The sequence below is a fragment of the Drosophila rhopaloa genome, unplaced genomic scaffold (assembly GCF_018152115.1).
Source record: "Drosophila rhopaloa isolate 14029-0021.01 unplaced genomic scaffold, ASM1815211v1 contig_2, whole genome shotgun sequence".
NCBI lineage: Eukaryota > Metazoa > Arthropoda > Insecta > Diptera > Drosophilidae > Drosophila > Drosophila rhopaloa.
The window spans coordinates 24,435,798-24,460,013 of record NW_025335083.1 but is presented as its reverse complement, the minus strand read 5'-3'; the positions used below and the strand labels follow the sequence as shown (position 1 = coordinate 24,460,013).

Below are 24,216 nucleotides of genomic sequence, written 5' to 3'. Positions count from 1 at the left end.
GATTTCCCAACAATAAACAGACTGGCCAACCGCACACGCCGGGCCTTCCTTCTCCGGACCCGTTTATCTTTCCCTCGGCCGCATTAGTTGCGGATGGTTAGCAGTGCAAAAAAATAGCGAAAATCAAGAGGTGTACTCTCTGATGTACTCGAAATGCATTTCTGCGAACAACAAAGATCTCCTGATATGGTAGCTAAATTTATGGGCCAAGCAATTGTAGTTCCATAAGCCAAGACTTCTTTGAAGATGTATGTTTTGTCAAAGAAAAGTACTTATCGGAACACTTACAGCAATTTTGGAAATTCAGAAAATAGAGTAAAGGAAATGGAAATAAAATGTATACATATTTCTATTTAACTGTGCATATTTTCAGTTCCCAGTTTATAATAATGTTGCTTTGTATTTATGGGTTTTACATTGTAAATATCACCACTGTAATGAAAACAGTAGTAGAAATGTAGTTTAATTTAAAGGTACACATTCAGGTAGTCAAAGATATTTCAAACCCAATTAAAGTATTTATTATGCATATTTTCCAGGCCATTTTCCTCTTACTCATTAGCAGCTAAGTTATTTGTTCTCTCTACCGATCCCTCATTAGAGTGTAAACTGGGTCTATCGGGTTACAAATGGCCCATAAGAGGCCGCAGCAGACACCTGCCACACTCCCTCGCAACTTCATTAGAACTAGCGCCTTTGGTGCTAAAAATGTACAGAAATGTGTAAATATTTTGGTGACCCAAGGAACAACTAATGTGGAAGGAGATCGTCGGGTGTTTTTGTGTTGTCCATGCAACGATATTATGCAACGGAAACAGGTGCCACCGCGATCGATACCAGTGACACTCATTAAATGCGAACACGCTTAGTTTTCCCCTGGCAGCGCGGGAAATGGAAAACTCTTGCAGAGCCAGTGACTCAATGAGGCCGTTCACTTGCCCGAAAATTCTTCTGACGAATCGCCCATGACTCAGAGATCGGTTTTCATGCAACCACGCCAGCCATTACAGAATGTTACACATTTATTACCCGGCTCCAGAGCGGTGGAAAACTAATCAAAGTTCAGACACGTCCACCTGCAAAGTGTGGGAAAATTCCAGCCCAACTGGAGGCGTCTGCTCTGGGTGCATTTCGCACTGCAGATTTTCCTTCCTTGTGGAGCGAGGAAAAACAATTTTCACCCCAGAGCAATTTCGCTATTTTGTTTCGCTCATTTTGCAACACTTTCACCCGCTGATTTGGCACGTAAATGGGCTGATAAAAGTAGCAGACGAAAAAGATACAAAGCTTAGTCTTTGTTTTTTAGTTTTGTTTTGGGAAACTTTTCAAAGCCCATAAGAAACATTAATGGGTTCTGCCTACAGCGCCGGTTGACAACTTGGACCGTGTTCGTTGACCTCAATTTTGGTCTTTGTATCTCTATCTTTTTTTTTGCCAGTCGAATTCACTTTCAGTTTGGCTCAGTTTTGATTAAGTTGTGTCATGCAACGTTGATTTAATTATCATCTGCGGCGGAGACAGTGGCAAACTTGGGCCAACTTCCATTGTGCCGCAAACAAAAAACTAATGAGGAAATGCTGTGAATTTTGTTGTCTGCCTCTTGGCTGAAAACAGAGGAAAGCCATAATAGAAAGTTGTTTTATCTATGAGAGGCTACTGGGTAATCAGCGTTAATGCATATTGTGCGGATTTAGTTCCGATAAATTTTACTATGATTAAGATAGATTTTTCTACAATTCTTTACACCTAAAAAATGTTGACAATTCTATGGGTAAATTATCTTCAGTATTAACGAATTCTTTAAAAGTATAATCTTTTCCTTGTGAACAAAACTATCTTGTCTTAATTTCACAAGCTGATAAATCAATCAGTCCCAATGGACTTAACTGTGGATCATACAATTATTTGAGAAAGGTTTGCCATTTTCCTTTAGTTTTTGCACCTTGTACCCTTTATTTGAATGCCTTTAAGGACCACCTGCAGGTCAAAGGTGAGACTGGATTTGCCCGAAATGTGTGCAAAACATGTTCGCATCCCCGGACTTTCCGTTCCCAAACATGCTTGGCTAAGATAAAGTCAAGTGCGGCCACGGAGACAATCTAATTCCGGCTAAAAAGCTGCTAATGGCTGATATTTTTGGTGATGAGAAAAATCCGGAATAAACAGAGATAGGGAGATAATTTCCCAGTTCATTCACCAGTTCGCGGGCTAGGAATTCTGAGATTCAGGTAGATTCCGTGTACTCGAGTCTGGCATTTTGTGTCTCCCTTATTTCCGCTGTATACGATTATGATAAAGACGCAGACCGAGAGATGCGCCAACATTTTGTGAATGAATCTGCGTTCACATGTGCATTTTTCGCATATAAATTCAACAATAAAATGTATACAAATAATCAGCTTGCGGTGGCTGTGTGGGCTGACATCGAAAAATTATTTAAATGCCGTACATTTCCCGCAGCTCGAAAACAAGCGTGGGATCTTCCAAGCGGCCTTTTTATTTCGTTAATTGTTTGGAGCTGAGATACGGATTTCAGAGTCGCCGTTAAATGTCTCAAAGTGCTGCGAGTGCGTGCTGTCGACCCGTCCAGCAATTTTTATTGACAATTGTGCCTTGTCCTAGCCGCTCCACTCCAAAAAAAGAAGAGTTCAAAATTATAAGCTTCTCGTGATCGGCATGCTAATGAGCAGGCCTATAAAACATAAAAACGCATAAAGCAAAGGCAAACAAAACGAATTCACAGGCCCCCCGAAAAGCCAAGAAACTGAAAACCAAAAACCCTAACCCTTCCCGATCCCGATCCCCAACCTCCAATCCCCATGTCACGTTGTTTGAGCTGTGAATTTGCGGCTCTGGAGAAATGGTATATGGAGAAACAAGAAGGCAGCACACAAAGCTGCTTATTATTGTCAAAATATGTTCGTCTAGAGGAGCTCACGTTTTAATTTTTTTATAATGTCACTAATTTATTGTACGTGCTGCACTACAAAGCACACGGACACACGACCCATCCCCAGTTGGCGACCCATTTAGGTGTTTTTAATAATAACATGAGCAGATCTGCGGATCGGGGGATCGGGTAATATCAGGGCGTATCGCAACTGTTTGCATTTCAATGAGGTCGGGGGCGGACCTCCTCGAAAAACCCCTCTATTTGTAAGACGGTAATGAAAGGCACATGACCCAGCAAGTCCATGCGGCCATCGCATGTTTGACTTGTGATATCTCTTCAATTGGAAACCTCTACACTTATTGAAGGTGACATTTATTTGGTCTAGCCAAGTGGGAAATCTGGCAGGGAAAAGGGAGGAAAATCCGTGGGATTGTGTCGGAAAACTTTAAAGAACTTGAGGTATTTACATGGTATATCGTCGCCTTAGTGAAAATTAATTATTGAGGTAGAATAACTATGTAGGTTAAGTTTTAGATTATTACGGCTTGGGCACAAAAACAAAAGTGATTAAAATTCTATCTTAGATACTAATTTTACTAATATTTACTATTACTATTTTTTTTATGTTAAGATATGTGCCAACTATAGCAACAAATTGTTACACTATGATCAGCATAGCAATGCAGATTTTAAAACATTTTGAATAATTACCAAAATTTTCTGAAATAAATTGGGATTTCAACTCCATAGTTCCATTTTCAAATAAATTAGCTTTCAGATTTCCCATTTCCCAGCCATAAATCAAACAATTAAGCACAGAAATTAAAATCGTTTCAAGAAGGTTCGTCACCCTTTTTCGAGCACTTGAAGGAGAATGCAAAGTAGTGTAATTTATGAGGCCCATGCGACCACAAGCAGGGCAACTGATTAGAGGCTATCAATCCGGATAGTCTGTGTCCCACACACAGAAGTCGAATGCCCTGGGTCTTGTCAAATATTTGAGGGCACCCAATCCATCTACGACTCCCATGCCGATTCAGATTCCGATCCGAAGACGATGAACCGCAGCAAAGGCCATAAAACCCTGCGAGGCGTACAAAAATATTTGAATTGTGATTAGGCCGCTGCAATAAAGGCAAACAAACAGAGAAATGTTTGACTTGAGTGCACTCACTTGCACTTTCCATAGATTAGCCATACGTGGATGGGGTTTTTGGGGGAGTGGAGTGCAACTTGGACTGGGTTGGGGTTCACTAACTTCCATCTATCACTGGCCGCAGTTAAATGCAACTTGAGACCGCCTGTCAATGATGATGATTATGATGCCATTGCCCATTAGAGATCGTCGTCTGCCTGCCACACGCTCAACTTGAGCTGCGATCGCCTCCATCTTCGGCTGCATCTGCATTTGTATCTGCATCTCAACTGCGTCTCCGATTCCATCTCCGCCTGCCTTTGCGGTTTTCGAGCTCCAAATGAAATCGAATCAAAGCTGCAGCTTTGAAATCGTTATATGAAATGCATTCGAGCGCGGTAATTTGCAATTTTATGCGTTTTACACGCGTTGTCTGGCTGACTGTATCCATGGCTGGCAGTCGCATCTGCCAGATACATTTTCACGCAGCAGAACTACTTAGATGGCGAGCCCAGAGTTTGCGGTCGTTTGGTATCGAATAACAATACTTTCTGGCCCGACACTTTGATTGTGTAATGTGAAGTTAAGGAACACATGTCTAATAAAAAGAGGGTGCTTATTTGAGAGAGCTTTAAAAATACGTTGTGATGGCCTCATGAATTGCCAACTCACACAAAAAGTATTCACAGAAAAGTAAAGAAAATATCGTAGAGTTTTTAATAATCAATAAATTTTTAATCAAAAAATGGATTTTTGTAAAACTTTACTATAAACTATAAAATTTATTCTCCTAAGGAATTATTGGTTGGCAGGAACCGAAAGTAATAGCATTTTAAGATTTTATTTAAAAGGCCTTTTTGAATTGCATATATAAACACAGAAATAAAACTATTTAAATTTAACTTACAAAAATAAGAGATAGTAACTTTTTCTAAGATTAATCAAAGAATTACGACATTTTTATTTTAAAAGGCATTTGTTTGTTACTTGCCAAAATAAATATTAGATTTTTACGACTCTAAAAGTATCGAAATTCTTCCTGCGATTTTAAATAGATTAGTCTACAATTAACCCCAAAAACCCTTTGATCTCAGATAAGATCCTGATCCTGCTGAGCTCGGATAGTACTTAGTTTGGATACATAGATTTTCCTTTAACCGGAAACTGTCAACAATCCTTGCAGTATGCCGGCGACTGAACTGGCTTATCACCTTGCCGCCATCATTGGAGTGCAGGAGAATTACTTTCAATTATTGGTTGGCCATCGAAAGGACCCTCTTAAGGCCCAGGCAGATGTTTTCGGCAGGGACAGCAAGCAAAACCTGTATGGAATGCAGCTCCATCAAGCATCGACCTGATCTTCCTGGGCTAACGAACTGAGACGCAGAGCGATGAGCGCACCAAATCGAGGACGACGCCTGTAACAACACGAAAAAGGACACCCGGGCGAGACTCATAAATATATGGTATATGCCAAGACGATCCCTTTTAAAGACGAGGGCGACAGATGTTTTCGGTCGGCTTGGCATTCCGAAGCAGGTCAATGCCTGCCGTCTTTAAGGATGCGGTGCGTTGGTCCTGCCTCGCAGCTTCTTAGCAATAGGAAAGGTATCTCAAAGATACATCGGCAGCTGACACACTCGAATGCAGCCTGTTTACAAACCGATCGATCGACTGCTCCTGGGTGCAGACCCCATCCTGAAAACGGCTCGGATTACAGCCCGCGCACTTATAGATACATAGCGATGCATAGATACAGATACACAGTAGGCAGTCGCTTGAAATGTTTATAAATTATTTCCCTTTGATGGTCTTGCCAAAAGATTTTTATTATGAAAAGCAAATCAACTCGGAACGCCTGGAAATTCGAGAGGTCTTCCATGGGGTAACGGAATTCTCTACCCCTTATCAAAATATTACGTCTCGGCATTCTGTTTGATTAATTAGTCGAATTGTGATGGGCATTCAACAAAAGACTTGTGGGGCAGGTAAGAACGATCAGTTTTCCATCTCTGGGGTTGATTTGAATTCCCCTTTTTTTGCCGCTTCCCCTTAAAAGATCTCAAGATCTTTCACGCACAACACTTCATTTATAATTTTCCCGATCTACATTTACAATTATAATAGCTATTCCGTAATGGCTTATCTAAGGATCATCTGTCGGGCATTCATATGTATATTTATTTGTATCTTACCTCTTCGTAGGTATTTTCCCTGGAACTGGACTGGCTGCTGGCAATCGAACGCCGAAACATTTCGCTGTGAAAATTAAAATTATAAATGCAATTAAGCAGTGAGGCATTTTGTGCATTTTTCATTTGGGATAACAAATGATATGTAAATGTTCTCAACTCGTCTAGCCATGAAATTATTTCAAGGATGGCACAAAGGTTTTTTCGTTGCTTTACATATTAATCATTGTGACTATCAGTAGTAATATTAGTGACGTTTGTAAGAAAAGCGTTTTAAATAGTTATGTTTTAAATAGGTCTTATGTTTATTTGTCTTTTCAGTGAACCATCATTATTTTAACAAAATTATTTTGAGTGGGAAATAAGAAACTCATGCTGTTAGTTTAAAAGTTGGACAATATGTTGATCATTTTACAATATCTAACTTTATGTATTTTTATGTCCAATTATAATAGCTGTATTGATTTTAAGCCTATATGCTAGATATTCTCCTACTTTTTTTACTACCAGACATTCCCAATACTTGAAAGATGTTGACTCAGTATTAAGTTGTAGTTTTGCATATGTAAGTATAGGTAATCTTTAATGCACAAATTAAACAATCCGTTCTGGCATAATTTACATTGACAAATTCCCATTTATTAGCAGACACACAATTAGACAAACTCTGTACACAGAGGGGCTTTGTGCCCCTCAAAGTCCCACGCCAGGGGCATAATTTATTGGCAACACAATCGCGGAGAATAGTTTGGGCCGCGATAAACTAGTTCCAATATCAAATACGATGGGCTGTAAAAGTGTCATACCTTAATCGCTGGCAAGTGGTGGGCGTGTTGACAGTGAGATTGGTCCTTGAGTCGCTCAGATGGGCGATGGAGTTGCATAATGGGTGATTACTGTGGCTGGATTTGCCGCTGCCGAGCTTGGTCGTGTGACCAGAGGCAGGCTTCACTGTGGCCGGCGGGGCGGGCATCTTGAGACGAGTTTGATCTGGCCAAATATGGACACGCTCATTAACCAACAAAGCTTCTCAGCCAAGCCGATTGTTAGTGTTATTTAAACTCGTCATTTATTTTCTTTTTGTTTGTCAGACTTTTCTGCCCACACGGATCTTTGGGGCACACGACGCGTCGACTCGACTTGCCCAATTTGGCGTCTCGCAATATCGAATCTCCGCGTCTCGTATCTTATTTATGTGCATTAACTAAATGTTGCTAATTTTTGGTTTATTTCCAGCGCTGCTGCTGCGCCTTTTTTGGCCAAGAAAATGCTGTCCAGCGATCAAACATAAATCAGCCAAACAATTCGGTCCCCGAGCACACGACCCGCACTCTAATTAACTCGTTGTCGCCGTCCGAAAAAAAACAGAGTGTCTGCCAACACTGGGGATGCCTTTTAAGGTGTCACCACCGCGATCATTTTCAATTATGACGCAACACTCGCGAAAATCTCAAGATCACTGCGAATTTTTAGCCTGGGACAGGTGGTTAGCTTCGACTGACTTCGACTTCTTGCTGCGCCGATTACTGAAACAAAACTGATTTATGCCTGTCACAAGGCGAACGGTGCAGCCAATTGCAGACGGAGTTGCTGCCAAGTCGGTTCCAGTCTTGCTGCCCCCCCCGCCCCCTGCTCCTCGGGATCCGTCCCTACCCCCCAGTTCCTCCTCCTCCCCCTCTGCATCCTCCATCGAGGCTACCTTGCCGCAGTGGACGACAATTAGTTCTACATGTCGTCACACGTCGTAAGCTGCAGGAAGCCACAAAGTACACTCAGAGAAAGGCTTGAACTTTGAGTTTAAATAATTTTAATTTAAATATGATTCTATCTGCTTTACCATCCAAAATAATTAAAAGCTGAATCTAATCTTAGAGATGGTTTCATGGAGGTTCTTCATATTCCCTCAACGCCAAAAGTATCTGAAGGATTTAAGCTTATTTCCATCATTATTATACCCACGGGTAGCTATTTATTATTAAAAATATTTGCAAGAAAAACGATTCTCTTAATCAATATGTTTAAAAAAAAAAGCTTTTATATAATATTAAATTATATATATATCTATCAATAGATATATACATTTTATGAAAAAGGAAGATAACTGAAAATAAATACTAATACTAATTATAAATTCTGAATATTATATTATTTTTTATGATATTTGAATGGTTTTCTCAGTGTAAAGAAAAAAGAAATAGTGAAGAGAACAACTTTCGGCTTGGGGACTCAGCCAGTGCTTTGTCTGCACTTTCATCTTTAGCTCTTCTTTGCACCCCCTCCCCGCACTGCTGCCCCTCTCGCTCCTCCCCCGGATACTTTGCGGTTGTGTAATGCCACGACAAAAAGCGATCAGATGTCCTTCTACGGATGTGCACTTTACTTAGCTCCCTCTCTCTCTCGCTCTCTGATTGGCCATCTCTTTCTGGTCTGGCGTCTTAATGATCTGCAGTGAACTACACTCTAAAAAAAATAAATGGAAATCTTCGAGGAAGTGGCAAGACTTTGGGGCTTCCGAACTTTTATCAACTTTCTTTTATCATGAGTTGAAAACTTTATTTTTTAAAGAGCTGACTTCCTTAATTTACTTCTTTTCGTACACACAGTCTAAGCAATTATTATAAAAATTAGCATTATTCCAGACTTATTACTTATTTCTTACAAGAAGCCTATTAATTGTTTAATTTTATTGATAGGAAAGCAATTGAAATATATTAATGCCATTGTACTTAATCCATCTGAGACTTAACTCTTACCTTTCAATGTTTGCCACTTAGAATTGATATTTATTAAATATATCTTTAGCATTGTTTTTAATGATCCAAAACTTTGAGATCCTTCTTTCGGCATTCCCCAGTGACTCCACCTGAGCATCACTGGATCCAAGTTGCCCTTGGAGGGAGCTGAGGAGGGAGTCTTCCCAACCAGTTGGGCTCGAGCCTTGTCCACATCTCATCCTTGTCATAACATGCCCGTATCGAACTCAGTGGCTGGCCAATGATAAACCACATTAATGCCCCTAAGTATGCCCATGTATGCTACCTCCCAATACGTGATGAGTGCAACTCCCTTTTCCCCTTCTCCCCTTCGCCAACTGAAACTATCGAGTGTAACAACTGGCAGCTGGCCATGTAATTGCAGAGTGGCCCGCACTGCCATTTACCATTCAAAGCTGCCTTTTTGCTGCTAAATGATCACCATCTACCAACTACTAGCTGCAAGTTGCGACAAAAAGTGGCATTGCAACTGGTTGCAGACTCGATTTTGGTTTGCTGCAGTCGCATTTCTTGGGTTTCTGTGCCATCCAAGTCCTAAAGGTCATCGCTAATAGAGGGCATCTTCTACCTGTCTGGATGGCGACACTTCCGTTTCCACTTTGCGGTTGTCCAGCCTCAAGAGATCGAAACCCGAGTGAGGGAATGGGGATACCAGACAGGATGAGTTGCCCAACGGAAGTCAAAAGCATTTTGTGCATTTTTTATACATTTTTTTTCGGGGTATCATGGTTATGATTAACAGCCTGCCAGACTCAAAAAATCTTAAACTCTATACTCGTGTGCCATTCGGGTCTGCAGATCCGAGATTGGAGCTGCTCACTGGTCCGGCAACAATCGCTGGAACTTTCGGCACTGGAAACCTGACCACTTGTCGCAGTCGGAGTCGGATCATTCTCAACTGGGACGGGGTGCGGCCCAAGTTGTCGATGGCGGTGATTGCCAAATATAGTTGGGCTTAGATTTCAGGTTATTGGCGGCTATAATTGCTTCGATAGTTGATGTGCAGATGGAATATTCAAATTGATTTGGCATTATTTAAGGCCAGAGGAGATGATTACCGAACTATCTAAATGTCATAAAGCCATTGCTGAGACAAGTTGTCTGATAAACGTAAGAAATAACAAACTGCTCAAGTAATCTAAAGCACTTCTTGGCACATTCTCTATGCTTAATCTTTTAATTAACACTATCTAACTTTTGGTTCGGTAAAAGGAGATACCAATATTACTTATGCAAATACCTGTTTTCAATTATTGGTATATAGAAAGCCAAAGCTATTAAGGTTAAAGTACTACTTCAAGAATAAACGAATCGTGTTATTGCAACATTATTTATAAACACAATTTAATTTGAACATCTTCAATCTAGTAATAATTTTTCCTAATCTACTTTTAACAGACCTTCGAGAGAACCATTAGCCAAAACCCTGCCCATTTTTTCCCTGCCAAGTACTCATTCTAATCCCATAATCAGTAGTGCTAACTTCGAACCTTTTTTGTGTACAAATAAAATTAGTGGCTCGTTTGGATGGCCCCTTTGATCTTGTTCTGGCGAAACGCCTGGCTGCATTCAGAGGAGGAAGATTACTTCTAAGTACTCGTATCTCCAATCCGAACTAGCCAAGTGCGTCGGCCAGATAGAGATATGGAAATCAGCTCCCGTCTGGCCGTCGACTTGGACACGTGTTGTCCGGCGGAGGTTCAACCGAGTTCACTCCGAGTCCATCAATCGATGGGCACTTGCATAGTTGGAGTAACTATAGTTAGGGACTGGGACTGGGACTGGACTTGGCCTAGCCCTCTATTCCTCCTATTCCTCGACTAGTTAAATGCAACTTTGGTTTTTTGCGGGCACCGTCTGCGCACGAACGACGACGCATTTTTGTGCTTGTCATGCCGGTAATGACTGCAACAACAGCAGCAAATACTATACTATATACCATATAGTATGGAGCAGAACAAACAGCGAGCAGCAACAAAAACAGTGAAACATGCTACCGCTTTGGAGTTGTGCAGTTGTGGAGCTGCGAGCCCGCCCCAACTGATCCATGGAAGTCAACCGAGCGAGTCCGCATCCATCCAGTGCCAAAGCCACCTCCCCAACTATAAGTACACTGAGAGAAAAAAGGTATAGAGTTTCACAGATATCACAGATATCAATGTTTTGAAATGCCACAAATGGTAAATCCGTTTACAAGCTGCAGATGCAAGGATAAATACATAATCATCGTCAAATACATTTTAAAAATAAAGTAATTAAAAAAAATTAATTTTTCATATTTGTAAAATAGTAATCTCTGAAGTAAATAATTGCCTTTTAAAATGTTACTTAAAATTATTTAAAATTATTTAAACTCCTATAAATTTCAGGTATACTTCACTTGTTAAAAAGTAGCTTAAAATTATGAAGATGTCGACAAATATTAAGCATACAATTTATACCTGATCTTCCTTGAATTGTGAAAAATTCCGTTTTAAATTCTTTTTTTATTATTCTTAATCAAATGAGGTATATTTTTCTCAGTGTACGTCCATGAGTTCTACTTGGCCGACCAGTGCGACGTCAGCAGCGAAGTATTCCTTTGTTGTTGTTATGCTTTTCAAATTCCTTTGTGGCATTAAATGTAATGAAAAGAGCTCTGGAAAATGCCCGAGCGGCGGAGAAAAGCGAAGGGGCACAGTCGTCGCCATAATTATAATGGCTGGTCGACATGAAAGCAAGAGTGTGGTGCGACTAACTGCGGGTGACGGGTGTGGGGATCTTTGGTGGTTGGATTATGCCCTGGCCATCAGATTCGCCAAATGCCTCAGAGGGTTGAGCTTCCAGCGATCTTCTGGCGAGCTTATAGGCTTTACCCCCCAACTAATCTGTTGGCGAGCGATAAAGTGTGCCCTCATAATTGCTAATTAACAGGCAATTCCCTATAATTATGACTCCGAAACAGCTTATAATTGCTAGTTTTATAGTTTTTCATTTATTAAGTGATTTATGGTAATTTCTTTAAAACTGCATAATACTTTTTGACATGCGGGTGCAGCTTTATTAATTAAAAAAATTAAATATATATTTATATTACTCAGCAATGTTTCATTTCTATGTACTATAAAGGGCCACTAATTCCCATTTTTCTCCCCTTTGCCATTTTCTCTGTCAATGTTCCAGCATTTGCATTTCTAATTGATGTGTCAGGGAGATTCTCAGCGCCCTTGATTGATTTGCCAAAGGGTTCCCCCAAATCAGCTTAGAAATTACAACCAGCTCATGGTATTTAATAAGACTCTGGGAATCTGAGGGACACCTTACAGTGAGTTACATAAGTCATTTCCCACGCTGCTCCCAGAATATCACTCATTCTAGCCGCCCTTCTTTTGGATCCCTCGCAGATCTCTGAATAATGGTTTAAATCGGCTACTGGTATTTTCATGTGTAAACAAAAGTTTTACCTAAGCCTCTTCGCCCCTGAAGTTTTGGGGGGAGACGGAAAATACAAATCATCTTGGTCAGGCCTCTAGGGCTAACCAAATGAGCTGTGGTTGCCGCATTGTATTGTACTCGGCCCTCTGACTGAATCTCGGCTTCTGTTTCTGCCACCGATTCTGCTGTTTCATCGTAATTATCAACTTGAAAAAGCGCTCATTACTTCTCAGAGGAAGAAACTGAAAAGAGAAGGTTGCCAACCAATCATTGTTAGAAAGTGAAGCTACCTGTTGTTTTTTTTAACTCCTCTCTATAAACAAGTTACACGAGTCCGAGTCCCCAAGAAACCAAAAAAAGTGAGTAGACCTGATTGAAGACTTCTTGTTGTCTCATCAATGTGTGGTTTTCATTTTCAGCTAAAAACTTTGACTGTGGTCAGGGTGCGACAAAACATACGAGTACCTCTTGGAATAATATTTGAACTAAACACAGCGAACCCTTATAATCCCTGCCACCCTCAGTTCTCACAGTTGCAACCCTTCTCAGGAACTCATAAATTTCAACAAGATCAGTTGGGCACTTGTCTCGCATAAATCAGAACCAATTTAATGGGCGAGTACATTAACCCTAAGCTCAAATAAGCAATTTAATTTGGCAAGCCCCTAACCACCACCCTAAACCACGAAAAGAAAATAGATCATACTTTGATAATCTGCCTTTTCTCTTTAAAAAATTCACTTGAAGCCCGCAGAGCTATAAATCAATAGAGTTTAAAGCGAGGAAAATTGATTTTGAAGTCAGAGTGGCTCCCACGCTCTTTCTTTTTTGATATTTTAATTATCAAGGCTGGCTAACGGTCGTTCGGGGAACAATCTCCTGGGACAGGAAGTGTTTGGTCAACTAAAAAAACACCCAAGTAGAATGACAAGCGGACGGGAAAGGATACAGATGTGGGTAGTTGTACGTCACGTGCGCCTTTAATTGATTTTTGGCCAGGCGATTTGCATGGGAACCATTTGATTCCGTTTCCCAGAAAGGCCTCGCCCGCTAATTAACCAGGGAGCGACAACAAATATTGTGTTAATAGCCATAAATTGAGGCCCGAGCGAGCCTTAACCCCTTCGTAGACATTCGATTTGCATAGCTCTGCGAACTGAAAACCTAAAAACCGCCCCATTGTCTCCCGATCTTGCGACATTCCCGTTGAGCAGCGGAGCGGAACCCAGAGTACACCTCAATGTAAATACGAAATTTATTTATTTTCATTTAGTTGCACGCGTTAATTTATGCCAGTCAGAACGGTCTTCGTCTTCTTTTTCACTCTGCGCCAACCACATCCGAAAATTATACAATAAAATGTAAAATAAACTCGGAGTTCTTATTGGCGATGGATATTTATACGAGCAGCTGGACTGCCATCGAAAAACCACAAGAAAGTGCAGATACCCCCTCTCCCCACTCCCCGCTGACCCACTGGGCACGTAAAGTCCCCATCGAACCTTGTCAATCTGCCAGGGAGTACCACACATCCACAAAGGCACATATCCAAGGAGTGACTGACAGACTGACTGACAGACAGACACTCCAGTCCAAAACGGAAGCAGTTAGGCTTTGAATAATTTATGAAAAATCACCGACGAGACCCGTGAGGTGCAAAAGTGGCATGTCAATTTGGCGGGAGAGACTTACATATCCATTCTTACTCATACGCTTTTTGATCAGGACCAGTTAAGTAAAATATACAAATTAAGGAAGAGCTTCTACAAATGATAGAACAATAAAATATATATATTACATAGAACCAAATAATAATATTTATACACTTTTTGATTAAGAATAATACAAGACAATCACGGGATTGTCAGACATAAATATGATTATATATTTGATATTCATAAATATGAAGTTCATATAAATTTCAAAGTACCTATCTTATGTCTCTAGAACTGAGCCTAAAGCTGAAGTCATGGTTTCCAAGCAAAACTCACCCAAGAAGCCACCAAATCAATGACTTTTATCACAATTAATATGCCAATGACAGTGGGCCCCCGAATATGGAGTTGGGGTTTGCGGGTTGGCCACTTCCTAATTTGGTTCCGCTATTTGTTGTCGCATACTCTTTTTTCCCCTCGTAAATTTATTATTTAATTTGCCTTGGCCGTTTGGTGTGGAATGCCAAGTGCCGAGTGCAGCGGTCAATGTTTTGAATGCCAAATGCAAATCAAAATGGGGAAAATGGAAGGGGAGATGGAGTCCCAGGCCAAGTGGCATTTAAGAATTAAAAACAGTAAAAGTAAATTAAATTGAGCCATAACGGATGTTGGATCTACGCTGTCCGCTTTTGGAGGCGTTGAAAAGTTTGGAGCCACTTCCTTTTGGAAATGCGGTGTGACCGCGAGTTGACCTTCAAGCCAAAATATTTTGATTGTCCCGCTCGCCTGGCTTTCTATTTCTAAGCTCATCTGCATAAGTCTGCGCAATTAACAAGCCGAACAGGAACAGCGCACAGTTTATGTCGAGCTAAGCACTAAATTAGCTCGCTTAGCCTGGGAATATCGCTGGAGGAAAGATGCCGGAGCAGAAGAATGCTCGCATACCAGAGCCTCGACTTCCGCCTGTCTTTTGGAGATGGGAAAGAATGCGACCGGCGTGGAATTCAGATTTACCCAGCCAGGTGAATAGGTGGGAATGGGATGCCGGAGCCGCCAGCGAACTGGGTTACATGTTCCACCACTGTGGGTGATGTCGATTGGCCATGATAAATCCGGTGGATCTCGAGGAATGCCTAGCGAAAACATGGCAATTTATGGTTTGACCCTGCAAGATGTCACATACTTAGTTGGTCTATATTATAATTATTTCCGGGCATCAGTTTCCACAGAAGAAAAATAATAAATACAAGAAAGAACTTCGTAAAACACTTGAGTTTTTATGATTTTTTTAAAGAAAAATCACATTTTTTACAGGGTTTTTTGTTGTAACTAGTCCAAAATTAGACACACAGCTAAAAAACTGACTGTTTTGTGCAGCTGACAATCTCTAATATCAATCCCCACCACTTTTTGGGAAAAATTTTTTTTTGGAAAAATTTTCATTTTTTATAAGGGGTAACATCGTACTTTTTGTTGAAAATGTAAAAAAAAATTTTTTTATCTGTAAATGCAAATTGATTGGAAATTTTATGACGAATTCAAAGAGGTATGACATTCCAAATTGTGGGCATTTTTCGCTGGGTTTTGATTTAAAAACTGCTAGAATAGTCGATTTTAAGAGTTATTTTGTTGTAACTTGACCAAATCAAGACGCCTAGAAATAATTTTTATTAAAAACATTTTTATTTTAAATAAATTTAAAAACTAATTGGTATAAAATAAAGTAGAAGAACATTTGCTTTACTCTCATGGTGCCTGGCCTATCACAAATATGGCTTAACTCACAAATGCATTTTGTTTACCTATACAGGCAATGAACTCTGTGGCGCTTCAAACAAAAGACTTAGGCAACGAACTTGCCCGGGGGAGTGGAGGTGGAGTGGAATGGCAAAACAGGTTTGGCCAAACGATAAACGCAATTCCATAGAGTCGAGCCAGTGCTGTGGATTTGAAGGCTTCTAGGCAGTGAAGGCCCCCTCCCCCTCCCTTTCTGCACCCACCATCACCAAAGATCGCGGACCGCGGCAGGTTCCCAATGTTCGATATTGCTCCTTTTTTCCCAGGCCTTGACAGGCGCAAACGTGTTCGCACAGACTCGGGTGAGTCATCCAATCATGTTGGTGGTGCCTGGCACCGAGATTTTCATGCAGAACAGGTAGGAGAATTTCACAAGATTCTGCATGTCTTGGCTCAGACGTTCTTAGGCCTCAATTCGATTTGGCGGATTTAATTTGGGTCTGCCTTTGGTCTCCTTTCGCTTCCCTATAGTCACATGAATGTCTTTAGGAGATTCATTAGATTGTCTGGCTGTTTTTAGATTAGGATTTTAGATGGGCATTAGGATTTTAATGGGCAATCACTGGACATATTTTAAAACTCCCTTTACAGAAATTTAATTACTTGCAGCAGATATATCAAAGACCATTTAATTTTAATTTTCGCCTTTAATGTCTTACTTAGACCGACTTCCTATTTCATGCTTTTTATTTACGCCTCCCTGAGGTTAGTTAGATTGTTTTTTTTTCAAGATTAACACGACCTTCTGCTGCCAAACCCCTTGGCTTGTCAAAAATCCCACATACTCCGCGACTAAAATATTTCACAACATTGTTCAAGTGCCAGATTCTTAGCCTCTTTTGTCGCAATGTAAATTAAGAACACAGCCACGGACCATTTATGGTCCGGCCTGGCCCCAACTCAAAGCCCATGCCATGCCCGTAAAGTGCCAGCACAAACAGGTTTGCAATTAAACAACTAAAAAATTATTAAGCAAAATGAGTCTGAAATTAATTATTTATGCGCTCAAGATAATACAGCGAAGCCCCCAGTGGAGATCCAAGCAAAGTGGGCGTCTCTGCTCCCTAAGCGCACTTCCAAGAACCAAGAACCAAGAACCCAGAACCAAGCACCATAACTTGGGCTGCTGAAAAACGACGTAGTTCGCGGTTCAGTGATCACTCCCCCCGGAAGGCAACGCGTGCCAACTGGGCAGCTGCAGGCGCTGTACCACTCGGAGGCCCTCGAAAAAGACAGACACCCCGATGATATCGTCATACACGAGTTCACAGCTCCACCAGCCCGCATAAATTATAGCCGCGATCAGGAGCAATATAGGAGGTACAAACGTATAGCGACCCTGAACAAGTCTTCTGCACTTTTTTTGACTTATTACCGCCCGCTGTCGACCATGACATTTGTTGAAAATTGCCCAAAATGCCTGTAAACTACCCGATCAGCAAAGTCCAGTCTTGCTTGAAATGAGCTTTACTCGCAGCCAAAGAGCACATCAAATTTCCAATAACCATCGAACATAAACAGAATTAAGCAATTGTTATGTCGTCCGTGTAGTAGAGCCAAATGGAAGGCGGCGGCAGTTCCACGGTGCTGTCCTCATCATCCGTAAGTCCATTTTCATCCAGGGTGCCATTCGGGTCCAGCACACTGCAGGACTTGCCCTGGTTGAGATTATTTTAATAAATATTTTATGGCTCCAGAATTAGCTGAGTGTATTTTAATATTTAATTTAAAGGAAAGGTTGCGAAAGGTCATCCAACAAAATGGAAAATATATAATTGATTAAAATTCATTCTAAAACTCAAAAAAATGTTTTTACTTTTTTTGAAAAAATCACCGGTTTTTTTGTCGGTCAACCCAATATATTTTAGGAGTCATAACTTAATAAGTCATAACTTCTAAAGTTTCTAAAATTTAGCAAATTTTGTATAATAATAATATAATTAAAGCTCAAATGTTGAATAGCTTTTTTAAGGTAAGGAATATATGTAATGTAATGTATGATTCTATTGGTAGGTATTTTCTATTGTAATACCATTTATCTTTAAAATATAGTTTCGCTAAAAAAGTTTTTTGGGTTAAGTAAGTTAAAAACTGTTTAGTACAAGGACATACACTAAAATTGTGAAGAAAACTTGGACTTTAACAAATTATAAGGGATACGGAATAAGTCCCCTATAACTTAATCCCCCTTCTAAGTTTATGGGTTTCTATTGAAGATATCAACTTAATCTCACCCCATTCGAGAACTTCCGCCACTCGTAGCTGCCGGCGTGGTGATTGTATCGCTGTTTGTACTTCTGCTGGATGTCGAAGATGCTGTCCTCGTTGCAAACAGTCATGAATTGCGTCTGGGCAGTCAGTGTGTTGATAATGCGAATAACCCGTGCTCGCTTGGTGACCCTGCCGATGTGGTAGAAGGGATCCTGGCTCCACATGGCTCCTGGCGTCTTAGAGAACTCCGAGATGGCCACCTCCAAAATGGGAGGAAACAGGACACGTGGTCGTCCAGTGCTGGGTGAGATCTCTGTGCGGGGCTCTCCATTCTCATGGAAGAAATGGGTGAGGTCCTTGCCAGCATGGGCTATCAGATAGTCCAGGGTCTGAAAGAGGTTCTTACTCGTAAGGTTCTATAAGTGAATGGCCTTTCCACCTACGCGATTCCAGTGATCCAGGCGATCTCTTAGCATGGGCGTCAGATCGAAGACATTCGTGTGTATGATCACCCAGCAGTCGTCCTTCTTGTTGTGCGACACCACCTCATCCTTCAGATAGTACCGCATCTTGCTAATCGGCAGCTCCATTTCACAAAATTAACGCAGGGAAACGAATTCGAATAAAGTGTAATTTGATTTTCTCGACAAAACTGTCGCCTCTTGACTCGACCCATTAATTCTGACTTTTCCAGCGGTGCCGACTGCTCATCATCATCGTTTTCAGAGGTCTTATCGCCAGACTTGAATCTCTGGGCCTCCGGTTGGCAGGCCAATTAATTCCGGCTGCCAGAGAGGCCCAAGTTCCCATTCCTGGTCGGCTTTTCGGGATTCCATTGCATAATTAGCCGCCAATTGTCAAGTCGTCGGCGACTCGAGTCTTGGCCCATCAATCGTTTGCCATAAATAGAAAAAATTAGATTAATGACTGATGGCATTTTTGGTCTAACCACCGAGGTTACACACACTCGAAAGGCATTCCAATTGATGGGAACATTGTCAGCGGCGTTCAGAGAGCACTGCACTTTGAAATATTTGCCTCCAGTTATTCCGAGATCATTCAGCTTTTTCAAATGAATGGGGAGCATTCTATTTCACTTGATAGGTTGATTAATTTGGTAAGATATTTTTAGGTGCTTAACTTTTAAATCATTTGGGAGTTGTTACACCACCAACTTCTAAATTGACAATTTAGAATTATAAATTCTGGAACATTTCTCCCATCTTAACAATATACATGTACAATAAACTTGCTTATTATCTTCTATGTACATCAATTTTATGATTATGTTTGTATGTATTTATTTAATTTCATGAGGCATTTCTTATGCCAAATGTATACAATGATTTTATAGCATAAAGACTTAAGTATCTTTCAGCAGATGTTTGAAAAGGGTATGGTAGTCTAAATTAAAAACTATATCGATAAAACCCTTTTCATTCCCTTTAATGGTTTCAGTTTCCTTTCTGCGGGATGCTGAACTTTGAACCCAGCGGTCGGACTTTAGGTTACCGAAAGGTAACTAATGGACACACGTGATAAAATCAACTTCCGCAGGATTACAAAGTCGGCGACCTGGGGGTCATTCATTCAACTCCATGCTGCACCACTCACAGCTGCCACTTTCGGTCGCACATGCGCAGACACAGAATTCGAGGGATTTGCCATGGCAACTCCCAGTCTAACCAAACATATAAAATAGGGGCTAGAAAAGGATATTGTGGTCTCGAGTGGCATCTCATATTGCAATTATAGGGCATAGTGCTAAAAGGATTTACCGATACATCGTGTTTACTTTAATTGCTCGCCACGCGTCGCCCTAAGTGGTTTTTAATATTTGCTTTCTTCGGTTGCAAGTCGGCAGACTGCGTGATTGCAGCAGCTGTTGGTGGATAGCCGCAGACACCATCCGTCGGTAATTATCTGGGATTGGCCTTGTCCCGAGAAAGCTGCATCCTTTTTGCCAATGCCAACCAGACAAATGGCAACAGCAGGACTCAAAATAATAGCCACCAACATTGCCATTAATCACGCAAACCAACAACATTGTGTGATATAAGGGAAGGTAGTCAAGAAATCGACTTCATTGGTACCTTGTCAATACTGTTTATTAAAAAGTGTACAGATATATTTTTAGTCTTGTAGAAAATACCAGTATGCTGCTTAAGTATAGACAATCGATCAGGTTTTTCCTTTTTTAAGGTTAAATAAGTATGTTTACCACTATACTAAGTTCAGAAACAACAACTGTTTATATTACCTTATATAAAAGATATTTAAATTCCAATTTACATAACTTCCTTTTACATTTTACACACCAAAACCAGTTGTAGCACTCCCCACTAAAAGTACAAAACCGAAATACAAATTGTTGATAATGTAGCCCACAAAAAGGGATAAAAAACTAAAAATAGGCAGGTCCTGAAAAGCAGCTGCCATTTCGGTGGTGACCCATAGGAAAATGGGTTTGGTAGTGGGTTGAATTGTGATCAACAGCCACTCAGCTCATTTGCATGGGTGGAAATGGGAAGTTGAGGGTGCGAGTCCTGCTAATTGCCTCCAAGTCAACTGTGAAGCTGCACATATGTCGTCCGAAGGACAATGGCTCTGGGATCAGGTTCTCAATTTCAATTGTTTGTCCGCCGACTCGCTTTGATTTGGTGGGATGGTAACAGCTGGTTGGCCATTTGACACGCCACCGCTGGCAGCCTTGATCTTTTGGCCAAGGAGTTGCTGCTGGTGCTGGTGCAGCTGCAACTGGCTTTGTGTCTTGGTTTTCGGGTCAAGAATGCGTGTGGCAGGCACAAGCGAGGGGCACAATGCAGGCGAGGCAAACAAGCCATCGAAACTGGAAATACTGCGGGCTAAAAACAACCCCATCCGAGGTCCCAACCCCTACGCACCACCGAACCCCGATGAACCACGTGCGTCACGCGCAGTCGCAACCGCTGACACAGCACAAAAAAATTAGTAATCAAAGAAATGAATTTGATTAAAATCATAAAAATTTATTACTTAATCCCTATTCAAAGAAAGGGTTTGTTTTGGAATGAAAAGCGTACACCTTTAACCTTTTTTCTACTTTCTTAACGTTTTGTATATGTATTTATCCCGTCACCAATTTTACATTTTTTAAAGTAAACAAGAGAGAACGCTATAGTCGGGTGCCCCGACTATCAGATACCCGTTACACAGGTAAAGGGAGTGCGAGGGAGATGGAGATAGAAACTTTGATCACGCATAACTTTTTAACGAATGGTCCGATTTGAAAAATTTCTTCTACATTTCGATAGGTATCGATAAACACAATAAAACTGCATTTTTACTTTTCCGAAATATTAAAATTTTTAAAATCGTATATAAGCGATTGTGGGCGTTAAAGGGGGCGTGGCACCTTTTTGAAACAAACTTGCGCTGCGTAGGAACTCCTAGAATCTGCATGCAAAATGCCAATCTTCTAGCTTTTATAGTTTCCGAGATCTCAGCGTTCATACGGACAGACAGACAGACGGACAGACAGACGGACAGACGGACAGACGGACAGACGGACATGGCTATATCGACTCAGCTAGTGACCCTGATCAAGAATATATATACTTTATAGGGTCGGAAACGCTTCCTTCTAGCTGTTACATACTTTTGCACGAATACAATATACCCTTTTACTCTACGAGTAACGGGTATAAAAATAAATTCAGTATTGGTAATATTTATTTTATAATTAACATTTATTCTGTACTGAATATAAACCAAGTGTTATATTTCCTGTTCACTTTTTATTTTATGCAAAATAATTCTTACATAATAAACCATAAAAGTTTTGTAACTTTTAACACACTTTTAGTATGATGATTTTTATATCAAAGGCTATGAAATTTCTTTGTGTGCATTGGCAGGAACCCCTAATGGGACTCAATCTCCGGCTCCAGACTCCAGTGCAACCCCGTTCCGATTCAGAGGCCCCGTTACGAATCGAACAATGGCTCATGCTTTCGAGAACCCATTCAGTGCGTTGTGAAAATAAATAAGAACTAGCAGAAAAATACTTTGTTAATGTAAATGACAGGAAGTGTGCACTTGAGTGCCAGCATCGTCGTCGTCGTCCCCCAGAGGCTGCAATTAAATAAAAAACCAAACCGAAGCACTCTTTCCACAATGACAAGTTTAGCGGAAAAAGTGCGACAAAAAGTGCTGCAGCTGCAGATATGTATAAATATTTGTAGTTTCTGTTTTTTGCCCTCCCAGCTAATCATTCAAATTGCAATTGCATTGGCAATTGTAATCTGGACCGAACACTGTGCGTAGGCAAACGAGTTGTCCAATTGTGGGTCCGGCTCTTAGATGTTTTTCTGATTGCCTTGACACATTGACAAAGTGCGGCGCCAATTTACTTACATTCTGTGATTAACCGAGAGTTTGCATGCTATTTTAAAACTCATTGAATATTCAGAGAGGTGGGCAAAAGGAATTTTCTTCAAGATTAGTTATTTAAATAAATATGTTCAGATGACTTAAACTATAGGCATTAAAAATATAATAGTACCAGTAAATGTAAAGTAAAATTCGTCATGGATCTAGAACCTTTAGATGCTCAGCAATATATGACATAATCCAATTATAACCACTTCTGGTTCAATCTACACCTATTGTTCGAAATTGGTTGTTCATCATGCCAGGCACACTCAATTCTATGAAGAATTGTACCTCCAACAACGTTTCCGAACAATTAAGCACCACCACAGGGTGGCTTCATTATAGTCAACACCCTGCGCAGACTCACTCGAATACTCTTCAGAATTCAACAGCTGACGTTCCGTATCTTTTTGCCTATCAGAGGGTGTACATCTCCATGAGTTCCCGGGAATCATCAAAATTATTGTATAAACATGCAACTAATTGAAAAGTGTGCCGTAATTCATTAGAAGGCTAGATACAATCAGGCAGATCCTTTGTTATATAGTATGTGTGGCTGACCAACTGTTATTGTCTTCAAAGGGGAGGAAAGGATCTCAACCAGTTGCTGAGGGGCGTTCTATATGTCAGGATACGGGGTTGCATCACAGATCGCATTCCAAACAACTGTTCCTATTTTCTGTTTAATACGAGACGATGCGCCTGCGCAAATTGATTTATTCAAATAAATAAATTACCAACATATGCGAAAAATAGTTAAGTTCCTAGCATCTGAACCAACATCTGTTATAAAAAATTTTAATAGGTAACGTTCCCACGATTATAAAAAAATAGAATTCACATGTTATTTGAAACCTTTTAAATTCTTTAGTATATATTATACTTTGAACGAGCTTAAAATGTACTTACTTTGGCCTGCATAATTCTGCATAAGTAATACTACAAAATAGTCTCCTTATTTAGCCGTTCCAGCCTCATTTGCTAACATTTTCCTCTACACAGCTTCCAATTAATTCAGTCTTAATGGAAACCATTGTTCTGCAGGTCATCTCAAATGGCTGGGCCTAATAAAAGTACCGCTCTAAGCTGTGTCCCAAGCAATTAGTGCTCGACACATTACCTAAATCTCCAAGCAGCTCATGCTATTAACTGGCATAGCTAAAACTGCATTATGATTAGCCATTATTTTATGGATGAAAGTACGGTGGTAGTTTGTCTTGGCGTGGCATGCAACATGCAGTTAGATTTGACATTCGCATGGCATGTTGGAATTCAAGTGGGGGCGGCCAAGCCCAGAGTCTAGGCCCAGTTAACAGTTACACAGTTGTTGCCAGTTGCCAAGTTGCCAAGTTACCAGTTACCAAGCTACCAACTGCAGACAAATGGCGGCAAAGTTAACAGACAGCGATCGTCTAAGCTCGTCATCATTGCGACATTGCAAGGTCGCTGCTGTTTCTGCGGCAGCTCCCCAAACTTCCTGCCATTCATGCCAGTTAATTGCCAGCATTGTTACTGCTTGTACACTAAAAAAAACATAGTTATTATCGATTACAAAAGCTGTCATAAGAGGTAAAGGTATTTATCGAAACAGTTATACCTTGTAGTATTCCTAATAGATTTTAGTAAACATGATTTGAGTCCTCGATCTATTTTTGCTAATGGAAAATGCCTATTCTTTGAATGAGCTTTTAACTCTCTATTAATGTGCATTAAAATATTGATTTATGACTCT

General features: G+C 40.6%; 1 protein-coding gene across 1 annotated transcript; it reads right to left on the bottom strand.

Annotated features, from left to right (window-relative positions):
- Positions 1 to 17,309: 17,309 nt before the first annotated feature.
- On the bottom strand, positions 17,310 to 18,722 carry LOC108053428 (cytochrome b5 domain-containing protein 1). Its single transcript, XM_017136069.2, has 3 exons — positions 18,515 to 18,722; positions 18,095 to 18,460; positions 17,310 to 17,518 (listed from the first exon to the last, which is right to left on the bottom strand). Exons 1-3 carry the CDS (start codon positions 18,659 to 18,661, stop codon positions 17,384 to 17,386), a joined length of 648 nt encoding a protein of 215 aa, XP_016991558.1. The 5' UTR covers positions 18,662 to 18,722; the 3' UTR covers positions 17,310 to 17,383.
- Between the last annotated feature and the right edge of the window lie 5,494 nt (positions 18,723 to 24,216).